Source organism: Catharus ustulatus, chromosome 13 (genome assembly GCF_009819885.2).
Source record: "Catharus ustulatus isolate bCatUst1 chromosome 13, bCatUst1.pri.v2, whole genome shotgun sequence".
Taxonomy (NCBI): Eukaryota; Metazoa; Chordata; class Aves; order Passeriformes; family Turdidae; genus Catharus; species Catharus ustulatus.
Genome location: NC_046233.1, coordinates 11598448 through 11613146, shown reverse-complemented (window position 1 = coordinate 11613146; position 14699 = coordinate 11598448). Strand labels below are relative to the sequence as shown.

At 44.6% G+C, this 14699-nt stretch overlaps 1 protein-coding gene across 2 annotated transcripts in view; it reads left to right on the top strand.

Moving 5' to 3' along the window:
• CHCHD6 (coiled-coil-helix-coiled-coil-helix domain containing 6) overlaps positions 1 to 11766 on the top strand; it is a 109054-nt gene extending 97288 nt beyond the window's left edge. For both annotated transcript variants that reach the window (XM_033071907.2, XM_033071906.2), the window contains one exon: positions 11240 to 11766. In XM_033071907.2, the coding sequence (XP_032927798.1) occupies positions 11240 to 11263 (24 nt within the window). In that variant the 3' untranslated portion in view covers positions 11264 to 11766. The remainder of the gene's footprint in view (positions 1 to 11239) is intronic.
• Positions 11767 to 14699: the final 2933 nt, after the last annotated feature.

The window sequence follows — 14699 nt, the reverse complement described above, 5'->3', positions numbered from 1 at the left end:
TGGAACTACCTAAACAGCTTTGTAAGACACACTTTCCATGTGCACACATGGAAACTGTACTTGGTAAGTCGGAGTACCAGCCTATAGCAAGATCCTCTCAGGATATGCCCAGGCTGCAGAATAATGATGGCAGATCAACCCAGCCCTAACCTTGCTAACCTTGAGTATTACCAGCAGGCTAACCCTGACAGTGCTGAGCCACAGGAATTTGTACCCACCTGTTCAGACAGGTTGTGTAGCTCTCTGCTACTCAGCAGGTTTCTGAGGCAGCATCTTACAGATGTGACCTTGGTCTTTGGCATTAATGATGCATTGAGTGACATGATGGGAGGTATTTTAAAGTAACAAAGCATGGAGTTTGCTACATGGCTAGAGCAGGTGTAGTTTAATAACTTTACTTTTCCTTTCTAAAAACATTCTCATCTGTTCAAGTGTCTTGCTTTTCTTGTGCCAGGCAACATGGCATGGAAATTGCTGGGCCCTGGGTGCTGTTTCTAGTGTGGGATATTATGGGGATTCAGAAATTCAGACTGCTTCATGGGTTCATTTACTTGGATTAATGAATCTGTCTCTGCCTCTGTTTCCCCAAGAGTAATGTGAAGTTACTTACGTCAAAGGGATTTATGAGCTTTTTGCTATGTTGGCCATTTTGCAGAGAGTGAAATTTAGCTCACAGGGCTCTGCAGAAGGACAAAGTATTTGAGTTTATTCTCTTATAATCCTGGTTAGAGAAAATTGGCAAGTTCCTGTTTGAAGTCTCTTTAAACACAAAGTATAAGTACTCTGATTTTTTGTCCTCTTTCTTTCTTTTTTTCCTCTCTCCTTCCTTTATGTGTTTTTTTTTTTTTTTTTTAAATACTCCCTTAAACTGCAAACTATTCAGGTTGTGACCTGAAGGCTCCTCTGCACTGGCACAGATTTGCAGAAGGCAGCTAAGAGCTTGCTTTGTTTTCACAGGTTGCAAATGTGAAATTAAATGTATGTTAGTGGTAAGGTCTTTGTGGGAAGAGTGTGTAAAGAGGTGTTGAGTGACAGTAGAAAAGAATGGTCTAGGAGGGGGGAAGAGAGGATGTAGCTAAAACTAAATATGATGGTTGCTTTTTTCCAGAACCTTTACAAGAGAAGCATGAATGTGTTCCTAGTCCACAGCTCCCTTGTCTCTTCCTCCCCTGCCCCCAACCCTTTTTTTTTCCCACTCTTACCCTCCGGGGCTACTGCTTTAGGATGAGTTGGTTCCAAATACACAATACTTTCCAAGCAGATAAACGAACACCTAAGCAGCAGCACTGGTATCTATCATGAACAGACATGCTGCACAGTGAGGAAAATTACAAGATGGGACTGGCATCATTTGTCATATTTTAAAAAAATACAAAACTCCCCGTCCACTTGAGCAGCATCCACAAGACAATTGAACAGCACACTTAAAAACTGCCACTTTCTTTTCCAGTCTCTGAATACGTTTTCAAATGCTAATGTTAAACATTCCACCTTCAGGTCCTGTGTAAAGAATGTGTTTTAGACAGATGGAAGCAGGTCTCTGTCTTGACACAGATGCAGGACTATAAATTTGCAGAGGAGGCGATAGGAGATAATTATTTAGAAGGCTTTTGTGGCTTATTCCAGCATCTGGTGTTCTATCGAGGTGTCCTCTGAAGAGGGATAGGGACAGGACAGAGCTAGAGAAATACTAGGCTTGTTTTTCACTTGGTAAAGGTTTTTAGTCTTGAAAGAAAGATTTGGAATTTACACAGGAGGAGACACTGAGAAATCAAGATGCATCTCCCAGTGTTCACCGTTTTTCCTTTGTTTGCTCAGATCCGTAGTTCAGGTTGTAGAGCATTTTATCTGCTGCTCTCTTAATTGCAGTGGTTGAGCTGGATGCCAGTGGAGAGCAGATCCCACTGCCTGTGACAGTGACATGCTCAGGGCAGCTGAGCTTGCAGCTTCCCACAGGTGCTGCCTGGGCGTGCCTGTGGTCGGGCATCTCCATCTAATCTCATAACCGAACGTCTCCGTGGCCTCCCAATCTCTGAGAGCCTCTCCCTTCCCATCCCTGCGTCATGCCCGGCAGGAACACCCAGTGCTCTCCAAGGGCTGCACATCCCCAGTGCTTCCCTGCTCCTTGATCCTGGCAAAGGGGAGTGGCACAGTGAAATGTTTAGTGTTTCTTGACTTCTGAAACCTCTGCCCGAGAGGTGTGGCTCAGTCATTTGACTGTCTCGGCTCAAGTCATTAGCATTTCAAAAAGGGCTGTTAATTCTCTGTCTGGTTGCCTGAACTTGGTAGAAGATTGTCTAATTGGGGCTTGGTGAGGGCCAGCCAACCAGACTTTTCTTCCTTGAGATCTGATCGGATCTTGCAGCTCCCGGGACCAGATATTTCAAGATACTTGAAGATTGGCAAGAGTTAGACATATAATTAATTATTTACAATCTGATACTCAAATACTGTAAATACTCAGTCAGCAATAAGCTTCTGGTGCAGGAGAGTTCAGTGCTGAGTCAAACGGGCTGATTCTGCTGAAATAATTTCAGTTTCTGGTTTGAACCTGGGTAGGGGAGGATAGTCTTCCAAAATAATTTTTTTCCTCTTTTTAATTTTACCTGTAGGTGCCCCTAGTCTTTGGGAGGCTTTTTACAAAAACAGGTAGAAGTCTTATCTCACATCTATCTGTAAACAGACCTGAGGATTCCCAGTTTTCTCTTGACTCTGTCATTGCTGATTTTTGCCTTTTCAGCCAGAAGAAAAGGAGAGCGACATCTACACCCATGTGGGTGAGATGAATACAGCTATCACACAAATAAAATTACTGGCTGCCGAGTAGCAACAGCTTAATGAAAATGTGAAGTGTTAAACAAATAAAGCCAGTCAAGCTCATACTACTTCTCTGTGAAATTTCACTGTATCGCTGAACAAAAATAGAATTAGGCATAGAAAAAGGATATCTGGAGAAGTCTCTGCCCACCTCTGTTCTTGGTGTATGAAGCTGGACTAGACAGGATTGAGCCATACTTTAAATGTGGACACGATAACCTGACCCCAAGAGGAATTCTCTTAATCCAAAGCAGGAGCCTGCTATAGCAAGACAGAAAAGAACAAGATAAAGCACCAGATTTCCTTTGAAACCTAAGTGCAAATTGTACTGAGGAATGGATCCCTTGAGAACTGAATTTTTGCATTTCTTTAGCATCTTCTCTTGGTGAATAATTATCATATCTCTGTGTGGTTGGTAAGTGGCATTACTCTTAGGTACAGAAAGGGAAACTGAGATGGGGATTTATTTCAGCTGCTGGAATAAGTTGGGAGGTGACTGACAGTAGAGCCTAGGACTGGCTTGTGTGCTCCAGGCAGTGCTCACCCTCCTGGAGTGCAGGGGGAAATTGCAGGGTTTGGTTACACTGGCAAGCACCTGGGGAAATCCCCAGTATGAGAATTTAACGACCACTGTTGAGGTGCCATCTCAGAGGCACAGTGCTGTACCTGAGGTGTTTTCAGCTGCTCTTTGCACTCTACCCAAGGACTGGACTTTCCTGTGCTTCCATCTTCATGAAAATTTCTGGAGTCAAAGACATGTTCATTAGATTGCAGTTTAGTAATCCATCCTGAGATGAGTTCTGGAAAGGCTGAATGCAGTGTATAAATCTGGGATCAGCTTGTGAAAAAGCCCTGCAGCCAAGGAACTGCTGTATTTGCCTCCAAATGAAATCACATCCTCTTTTCCTGGCTTCTCCCATCTGTCTGTGTGGGGCTGTGAACAGTCAGTGGATGGGATGATTCCTAGGATTTGGGAGAACAACTGGGGTTTTTCCTTCTATCTCCTGTCTCTCTCTTCCTCCACTCTCTCCCTGATGGCATCTCTTCACAAATAAAGCATGGCTCAGCTAGGCTTGGTCTTAGATTGTGTGGAGTCACAGTGGATTGAAGGTTTAGTGACTGGGTCACATGGAGCTTTAATGTACTGGGGAATTAGAAATGTTCTAGGAGTTTAAATTCTAAGTGCCTTTATTTTTCTGGGTGACCTTGTGAAATTTCTTTGCACCAGACCTGTATCTTGCCGTCCTGCTGCCTTTATCTAATTTGTTTTCTTGTGTATGTTGCTGACATCCAGTGAAGTGTAATTTGTTTGAGAAGTGGCACTTATAACAAGGATCCTGCTAGTAATCCCTGCATTGAATCCCTATATACACAATGTTCCAGGAATAATTAAAGTCACAAACTTCAATCTTGAGGGATGCACAGGGGAAACCTATCCTGAAATGAGGCTTGCTATATCTGACTTTTCTACTTCCAGTGCTTTTTAGCACTGTAGGATTTGCTATTTTTGTTCCAGGACTGAAGTAAATTTAAGAGGAAGTCTGACATCCTGAATTTACACCTCCTAACAGCAACGTTCATCAGTCAGTATCCTTACTGTGTCCTGTCTCTACCCCTTCTCTCTATTAATTTTCCTCAATAGTCTGCAGGGATCATTTGCCAGCCTGATTCAAATTCCTGCACTTCCCTGGCATCTTGTTTTATAACATCTTGCATCATGTACTTTCCATTTCTGTAATCCATTTAATCCAAGATACTGAGATGGCTTTGCAGGTATTTATTGCATTTCTTTCTTCCTTGTGTAAGGAGGTAACAGGTCATTTATACAACTTAATCCAAAATCTCTTGCTTTCTGGTTTATTTTTTCCTTTTATTTTCCCACTGATTATTCTGGAGGATGGTAGCAAGAGCAGGAAAGACAGTAGGGAGAAGTTGCCAATATTTGTGTCTATTGTTTCATTACCTTGTGCCCAGAGCATGGCTTGGCAGTTCAGCAGTTAAACCGTTGCAACCAATGTCCCCCAGCAAATAATGTTACTGTTGCCTCTCCTTAATTTTTGGAAGTGCTGGGCTTAGGGTTTGAAATAATGAAATAGTGTTGCATCAGTAAGTGGTTTTCCATTCCTTTTGGCTCTGGAAGCGGATATTCACAGTTGGGTGAAGTTCATTTTAATCCTCACAAAACCAGAGCTGGATTTGTACAAGTTGTCACTGTTCTGCTTTAGAAACACTCTGTGCCTTCTGGATCCCTTTATCCCTAATCCACAAGTTTGCAAAACACTCGGGGTGACTCTGGTTGCAGGATGGAGGGGTGTCCAGTGTTATCTCCTTTCCCTCCTGCCCTGCCTTCTACCACTCAGTCTAGAAAGGCACAGTAGTGCTTGGAGCATGCAGTTTCTGATGTGTACAGATAGTGGGATGTAATTACCTTCCTCTGAGATACAGTCATTACACTGGCTGTAAAGAGAGAGGGTCACAGTCCTAATGGGAAATGATTTTAAAGCAATCTTGACCAAATCTAGTGGAGCCATTTCAGAGCACTTAAAACTCAGCCAGTCCTTCATGGCACTTGTGATATGTCCACTTCATGCAGTGAGAGGCATTGGGATTAACACTTGTTGAGGGATAAAGAAAATCCATGATAAACTGCAGCATTGGCTTTGGGCAAGCATTGTGTGCTGCCACAGGGGAAAGGCGCTGACAGAGCCTGGGCTTGATTATTATTGTTCTTGATACTGATTTGGAAAAACACAAGGCTCTCACAGAAGCAATAAGCCAGTAGTCATGAAATCTGCCACCTTGGGCTTCCTGTGCTTCAAGAACTGCTCCTCTGTCCCCAGGCTTCATTCCTGCAGAGGCAAGAGGATTTTTCCCATTTCCCAAGCAGGTAGCTGGGCGGATGAAGACACAGTCCCCAGATCAGAGGCAGATCACTGTTGGTTTGCCTGCGAAGTTCAGGTTTCAAAAATGTTCTGTCTTACAAGGCAAATTTGGTCAGAGGTTGTTTAATAGCAAATACCAGTTTGTGTTATGTTAGAGAAGGACAGCTTCAGCATGCTTTGGTGCACGCTGGGGTTGTGCTCCGTAGCAAGGTGAGGAGAAAGATTTCAGCAGAGCTGATGGAAGGTGGCAGTCAGCAGTTGCAGGTCATGTTGAGGGGCTCTGGCAGGTCTGTTGGGATCAGCCCAGGACTAAAAAGCAAACACCACTTCACATAAGTGATTTTCTGTATTTCAGGCCTTTACAGAAGCACAATAGCTCAAGCTGTGCAGGTTAGCAAAGCTCTAAGCTGGTACCCAGGAGAGGAAGAATAACTAGTAGTGAAATGCTCTATGTCTGATTTTCATCCTTTGAGCTCCTCTGTAATGTTATTGGAAAACAAAAATTGTTTAAATAATGGAACAGACTGGATGAAATTGTGCAGTGATGCAGAAGGGGTTGAGGAAGGGTTATTCTTTTCTTTCCATTACTTTTCTCCTCCTGCCTTGCCTCCCAAACGTGGGTGGAATCTGCATGTCAGGCGCTAGCGACATCAGCCTGGCCCGGTGGCTTTTCTTAATGGCAAGGATGAGATTAAATGCAATTAACATCGATTGAGCAAAAACTGCCCTCGGTTTGTATGTGGATTAATTAACAGTCATCCTTTCAGCAGCAGCCCTTTGCAGAGCCCTGTTTGTTCCTCCTGGCCCTGCTTTTTTCTAGCACATGTCCAAAATCAAAAGCACTGAGCTTGTTTCCTACTGCGACGTCTGGGGTTACCAGCTCAGCAGGGAGATGCAGCCCCCCAGCTGGGATGATTTTTTGTGCAGTCTGCTGACTGCAGAGCTGCTCAGTCAGTGGCAAAATATTTCCTGTTAAGCAAGGCTAATGACGGGAGCTCTCTGCGAGTTAGAACAATGATCAGAACAATTGTCTGGAGGAAATCAATGTTATAATGCATGAACAAACAGGTGAGTCTCAAAACAGCTGGAGATTAGTTGTGCTGGTAAATAACTTTGTATTCGGGTGATGCAGAGCAATGGGGAGGTGTCAAGGCAGAGCAAAGCAAGCAGTGTGTAGGCTCTTGTGAGCTGAAGGAGAGGGAGGAGGAAACCATAAAGACTGTTTCTGTTCCTAGCACTCTGTTGGTGGGGTATGTAGACCAGGAGACTTCCACGTGAAAGCACTTTCCGGGGTGTTCTGACAATGCATCTGGTGAGTTTTTTGAAAAGCGCCTTTTCTGCTGTCAAGCCAACTTTGAAGACACCATCTGGGGAAGTAGCCAAGAAGTCATTGGGTGAACTTCCCTGCTTTGCAAAACTATTAACACCAGTACAGAGAAGAGGGAAAACAAAACTCTCTTCATAGCTTTTTGAATTAATGTTTTTTGTTGCTGCCAGGCATGCTCCTGGCCCTCCTTATTCCAGTCCCAAGGACAGCAACTGTTGGAGTCCTGAAGGATGAGAGAGACAGAGAGGCTTTTCTGTGCAATAACTATATGGCACAGAAGTGCTGTGATCCATTAGTCAGCACAGCTGCTCCACAAAATAGCCAATACTCTGAGTGTAACAGAACAAATTGCACATAACCAAAAAATACCTACAGCATACATCAAGCCAAAGTGACTCAAATGTCCCCTGCATCGCTTTGGGGTGCTAATAGCCCTGCAGCAAATGCCTCATCCAGTGTAAAGGCCTTGAACACCCATCTTAGGGCAGGTCAGGATTTTTGTATTTTGTTTGTGCCTCCTTCCACACTAACTGAGATGAGAAAGTTGTGCGGTCACGTTGCTGAGGTCTGCTGTGTGCCAACAGGTACTCTGATGTTTAGAGCTGCCTGCGCACGGCAGGGAACTCGGAACTATGGAGATTAATTTCTACTTTGTCACTGACACTCCAAATGCACCAAGTCATTTATCATGGGGATCTGCTTTCTGATTTCTTCATAGCTACACAGTGCCCATATGTGTGAGCGCTGTGGTGCGACTGCTTAAAGGGATGTTAAAACAAAGGCGAGGCACGTGGTGGAGGAAACTTGCAGGGTTTACCCTGTGAGACTAACGGCTGGTTAAATAAATATGTCTTAACACAGCTGAGGCTTGGCAAACAGCATCTCTGGCAAACACGGAGGGAGGAAGTTCTTCAGGGTCTGGCTTTTCAAGGAGGAGATTCCTCTGCTGGCTGAGAGCCTCCAGCAAGGCCGAGAGCCGAGGCACGGAGCTGGCCAGCAACTGGGGGAGGTGGAGAGGATGCTGCAGATTCACCAGGCAGCCCTGAGTGGACTGAGAAAGAAAGAACAGGACAGAGGAATAGGTACATTAGAAAATCCTGCTGAAACTTACCCTGGTGCTAGGTACCAAGGCCTCAGCTCTGTTAGAGGACAAGGACTGTGCTGGGCATTGACTGGACTCCCTTCTCAGCAGGGATGAGATTTGTGGAGCAGATCTGCTTGCAGAGCTCAGCCCTTTCTCCTCACTCAGCTGGAACCAGAACTGGAAAGTTGCTGGCTTTCCCACAGGGGCTGCAAAGTGGCAGGGCGTGTCAGCTGAGCAGCCCATTTGACTGCGGTTGGCTCCTGAGCAGGGTCCCACAGTGGTGGAAGAACATGAGCTAGTGGCTCAAAGGTCCCATTTGCTGTGAGAGGCATGGAAGAAAAAAAGTGCTGTATGCCCTCCAGCTGGACTTGCTGTCAGGACTGAACAGACTGCCATTCCTGTTGGTGCTGATGGGGAATTTGCCTATGTATGGACACTATTTTCATATGCAGAGGCACTGAGCTGGAGCTCATCAAGACTGGAACCTGGTCTCTACTTGGATTGCATTGGCAGTGGCATTAAAAATAACATGCCCTCCATATGTGAGAAGGGCACTGTTCCCTCCCATCTTACTGTGGATGTGGTGCACTCTCCAAGGCTGCTCATCTCCTGACTTCTTGTTCTTCTAAGACTGCAGCAGAGACCAGCTAATGCCAACTGTGGAACAGTCACTTTATGAGGAGGCACCAAAACTTTTCAGTCTGAGCCCTAACTCCATTAATTGGGAGTATCCTGTCATGTGAGAGCAGCGACTGCCAACTGCCTGGACTTGTTGCATATTCACCTTGTCTGGTTCATATGCAATGATAAGGGCATGGAGAAGAGGTAAAGCTTCTCCTTCCCTTTACTGGCTCCTTCTGTTCAAGGTGAGTGCTGTAGCAACCTTGCAGGGAGGGTTCCAGGTTGGAGGAAAATGAAGGGGTGCCAAGTCTGCACTGGTATGGCTGCAGTGCTAGGTGGAATTAAAATGTGGGCATAGAATGGGTTTAGTCTCAGAGATATGGTGTCCCTCAGCCCATCAGTTCTGGGTCCAGGCTCACTGTGCAAAAGATTTTGAGGAGGCTAATTCATCCAGAGTGAGATGGAGCCTTGCACAAGGAATGTTAGTGAGCCTCCAGCTCAGTGCATACCTGGTATGTGGGTAGGTTAGGCTGGAAGGAATTCATTGAGGTTAAGAGCTGTTTTCATTTTCTCCTGAAATAAGTAGAAATGTCATAGAATCATATAATTGTTTGGTCTGGAAGGGACCTTAAAGATCATCTAGTTCCAGCTCCCCTGCCATAGGTAGAGGCACCTGCAACTAGAGGAGGTTGAAATATGTAGTTATCATTTTGAACATGAAATTGTGTAACTGTGAAACTCTTCAAAAGTGTTTTTAAAACAGAGATTTTACTGTCTTCAGAAGGGTTAACTGCAGAGTAGCCACAGAAGTGATTTTGTTGGGTTTTTTTTCACAAAATGTAGCATTCCTGGACACTTTACTGAAGTGTTACAATGTGAATACAGCAAATTACTTCATTGCAAAATTGATCATGAGTTGTTACTGCTTCATTCATTGCAATTTCGGTGAGTGCTATTGGAGTTTTTGAAATATATTGCTCTGTGCATAACTTTTAAGTCACTAATGATGAGAAAAATTACCTGGGAAATTAGAGTCAGTGGAGTATTATTGATGGTTCATTTGTCAGATTTCTGCATCACCTTTGTCTAAATAATTTGGTGAACAATTTTCTCTTTATTCTTGAGTCTTTTGAAACTTTGCCATTTCTTTGTTGTCAGAGATGGGGCTGTCCTTGGAGATTCAAGGCCAGCATATTCAGTCTGCATTGGCCATGTATCAGCCAATATCAGCCTGCTGTGCAGAAGCAGCCTAAATGACATCTTCACCTTCTGACAAACAGTGCCAAGTGTGCTAGCATCATTATTTTGTGATGTTTTCCATTCTGATTCACACTGAAGGAAGCACAGTTCCTCTCCTCAGAAAGGCAAATATCTGGAGAGTAGAACTGAGCTCAAATACAGCCCTAATAAAAATGGGCAATGAGACTGTGTGCAGTGAAGTGTTCAGTTGTCTTTCTCTAGTTGGCTTTAGCTCTTGAATGAGTACTGTCTGCTGAGCAAAAGGGACCTGCAGGTATCCAGAGCATGAGAAAAAGTAGCCTGTTGATGGGCTTACCCTCTGTGATTCTGCTGTTCTGTAGCACTGACACAAGGGTGCCTTTGCTGCTGCAGGAGAGCTGATTGCCCACGTTGTGAAGTGGGATCCAACACTGATTTCTAAGATCCTCAGAGGGAGGGGTGTTACAGCTGGTGTTGTGTGTGTTCTCATCCACTGCTGATGGCACCGTTGGTTTGATTTCTTTGACTTTATAGATGTGATAAGATAAAAATAGGAAGAGACCACAGCAGACTTTGCAATCTCCATCCTAAAAACGTCAGAAGGTGTCTGTCTTATAATAACCCTCAGGAGTTCACAGCCCATATGCAGATACCTGCAGGGTCTGAGGAGGTACCACTTAGTAGTTTTCTGTGGGGACAAAGCAGACATGATTTTGCTTTGAATTTTAGGAGAGCTTGGATCTTAGCAGGACAAGGGCTGTCAGATATGTCAGGAGTCAGGGTTATCTCTGGGTCCCCATCTTTCTTCTTCTCACTTCTCTGGTGCTCTTGTATTGATCCTGTTCCAGGATGAGAGAGTGAGGGGAGTGTGTGTGTGTGTGTGTGTGTGTGTTTGATGGCAGCTAATCAAAGTGCTCCTGTGTCCTGCTGAGGCAGGACTTAGTGTGGGGCTGCACTTACTCTTGTGACCTCACTGCTCCAAGGCTTACCTGGAGCTCCCTGTTCTCTCCCACTGTCAGCTGATGGATTTACAGTCCTGATCATTGCAACTGACTGTATGCTCTTGATCACAGAATCAGCCTTACCTTTGGTATCATGAGCTGCTTTCTTACTTCCACAGTCCTCTTGCCTTGAATATCTTGTGTTTTACAGTAGGTGAAACCTGATGATTTTTCCGTGGGATTTTTCACCCTACCAATGCTACTCTTTCATTTCTGATGGCAACATTCCCATGTTAACAGCTGCATAACTACCTTGCTGCCTTTTTCTTTTGTCTCCTTTTTTCTCCAGGAGCTGTTAGTTAATTCTGGATAAACATCATCCGCCAAAGAGCAGAGGACAGGGACCACAGACGCCCTTGGAAGCCCCAGCATCCTTCTGGACAGACACTGACCAAAACCAGTGCCTTCTGCTCTCCACGACCTAGACAATACAGCATGATTCCTCTTCTAACTGCCTGCAGGCATCAGCCTCGGTGAATGTTCCTGGAGTTGGGAGAAAGGTCCCAGGAGCAGGGGATGCTGTAGTTTATTTTCATTGTTTTGCAATGTGAAGAACTGTGTTGACCCCAAGTGCTTCCAGCACAGCTTGTAGCTTGGGGTTTTGCCCCAACATAAGCTGGGTTCACCCAGTTCTAACTTTGGTTTCACCAAAGCTGTTGCCTTTGTTTGTTTGCTCTGGAGAAAGAAGTATTTGGAAGTAACCCTGAGCAGCTTGTTAGAATTAGCTGTTCCTAGCATGCTGCCATTGGTTGCACCAGCAGGCACATTCCTTCCCTTCCAAGGTTCCCTCCTAAACAATAAAGTGTTTAACGGTGACTGTGTGCTGTGAGATACTTTCAGTCCCATGAGTTTGTAAACTGCTGTTTTCTGCCTATTGCCGATGCCAACAAAAACTCCAAATGAGTGTGAGGAAAGCAGTATTTCAAGTCACAGTTTATAAATCACAAAAGTGGTTCATTTTGGTCCCAGGATGACTGGCTTATTTGAAAGTACTTGGTTGCAAAGTCCTGGCTGAAGGGAACTGGTGGTGGGGAATCATACTGGAAAAACCTTTACCTGCTGGCTGCAGAGCCCAAGTTATTTTTCTTTTCACGAGCTCTAGCGTGCAGTTCCTGCTGTGTCTGCCATAAACCACCATCTCTTTCATCCTTGTGCTCTATGTTGAGCCCTCTCCTTATTGTGTGAGGAATGGAGTAAGCTGGGTGCATCTGGAATCTAATTCTTCCAGAGGTAGGTGTGGCAGAATTGTAAAAAGTCTGTCAGAAAACCAGGGAAGCAGGTCCAGTTTGGTAACTCAATTCCTTTTCTCTGGGTAGAGCTGCTCTGTCTGGCAGTATTAGTTTCCTCTGTCCTCTCTGACTGTATCTGACAGTTTTTGAAGAATGTGAACATGGATTTTTGGAGGTCGTGTCAGAGTTTAATGCAGTGTTTATGAAAATGGATGAGGGGGGCTGAGAATTGTTTCTGTGTTATATTCTGCTTTGTCTCTTTTTTCTTTAGACAGCAACTTAGTGCTTTACATCTTCATTAAAGCAACAAAATGCCTTTCCTTCTTATTGAGAGCTGATGCCACAACACTTTTCATCCTCAGAAGTGATGTTTGCTTACGCATGGCTTATCTCTGTTAGTCTCAGATCTTGCAAAAATTCCAGCTCTGCATCTTTCTATAGGTCAAACTTGCTGTCCCCAAAGGAGGAAGAGCAAGTTTTCCAAAACAATGTAGGACACTTAGTGCCCCCAGATCTGTTGGAGCAGGACTGAGTGGGCTTTTGCTGCTGCTGCCATGCCAGCTTTTGTATCTGCTTGGGATAACCACAGACCTTCTGACTCTGCAGGCAGAGATTTAGAGCACCAAGGTCTGTCCCTGACTAGGTTTGAAATTATTGTTGGTCTGAAGAGAAAAATATGTATTTTGTCTCTTCCTCATTTTCCTCTTGCCCCTATCCAGCATTACCTTGGCATGAGTAATTTGCATGTTATTATTTCAGCTGCCCTAAACTGAGGGGGGGACTATGATGCCAGGGCTGATTATTTGGCGGCGCTGGGCAATTTTCTCTGTTAGGCAACTGTAATACATTTTCATGTTCTTTTATAATGAGCTTTATTTACCAAATTGGCAATTCCTCTGTTGAGAAATAACTGATTACAGCATTCAGGGAGTTGCTGTCATCTCAAGATACGCAGGTGTCTGTGGAACATAAACAGATGTGATCATTCAGACAGTGAACTCGATAGAGGGTAGGGGGGGAAAATCAACCATAAAATCGTAAATGTAACAGCCACAGCTAATGCTGGCCAGGTGCATTGCGGCTGTTTGCAGCCCAACAAGGACAAAGTGGCACTCAAAGGCCATCCAGTACCTCCAGATGAGGGACTGCTTTATTGTTAGCTGAAAATACACCTCTTACCTGTCACTGCACTTCAATACTGACTTGCCTGACTCTGTCTCTGAAAGTTTCTGAGGACAGATATTCATTTGTGGCACAGCCTTGAAGTGTGAAACTCCTCTGTCCTGCTGGTTTGATTTTAGCTTACTCTGTGCTGAGTGTCTACAAACTTCTTGGTGATAATGTCCATGGGGACTGTGGTCCCATCTGCCTTTCAGGCAGTCCCTTTCCTTTGGTGTTTCCTAGTGCCCAGGAGCAGTTTTGTTGCTGCTGTTGCTCTAATCACCAGCTCAGACGCCTGAGCCTGCGGGAAAATACGATCACCAGGGATGTCAATAGGAAACTGCTGAAGATGAAGTTCAGTTGCAGAGTCTCACCTGCTATCCAAGTGAAAAATGTGCAGGTAACACAGCTTCTTGAGTGAATGTTTTCTCTTCCCCCTCATCTTTGCTGCTCCTGTAGCACCAAGGCCCTTTTAAAGAGGGAAGAAGCCCTACACTTTCTCCTAGGCTCCCTCTCCTTATGTTTCTCCTTGACTGCTTGTTGGATATTTAGAGCAATTTTTTTCTGTGCAAGATTGCAGCAGCAGGTGTCAGTTATGCTCCAGAGTGGCAGAGATCATTATTCTTGGAGCCTGGTGTCCAGTGTTGAATAGATGTCCTTTCCACACCGCTACCACCACAGCTGGCATTAATGGACAACTAGGACAGCAGGATAAACAAGGTCTGGATCTATTGTGGAAGCTGAATCGGAGGCAGTTTCCTCCAAAAGCAACTTCGAGGTGGGGTAGAGGCAGCCTGCCATGCTGCTGTCTGTGCTGCATGAGCTGGATAAAAAGCAGCTCTTTTGTGACCAGAAATATCTGTGACCTGTTTCACCAACTAAAACCAAGCCTGCCCATGGCCAGGTGCAGCTTGGGCACAGTGCTCCTTTCAGCTGAGCAGTGCATGTCCATTTTGCTTGCCTAGTTATTGCAGTTTTCTACAAACTGGGTAATTTTGTGTACAAATGCATCCGGTGATTCGGATGCAATGCGCACAATTGTGGTAATTTCATGTGAAAATACAGCTTGCAGAGTGCCTGCTTTAAGAGTATGAATTGTTTTAAAACTTGCCAGATGAATGGAAAGAACAACCTTTTTATTTGTGCATAATTTCTTAGCATTGCAGGAAGGGAAAAGAACAAAACCAGAGAAGTTAGAGAAGATACAGGAAATAACAGAACTGATAAAAATTTTCCAGTAGGCCTCAATAGCTTTGTAAATGAAACATTCAACAAGCAGCACTTTGAGATTCCAGTGTGTGAGAACATCACCGGCGCTCGAAGCACCAAATTTGTGATCTTGCATAAAAACTCAACCCG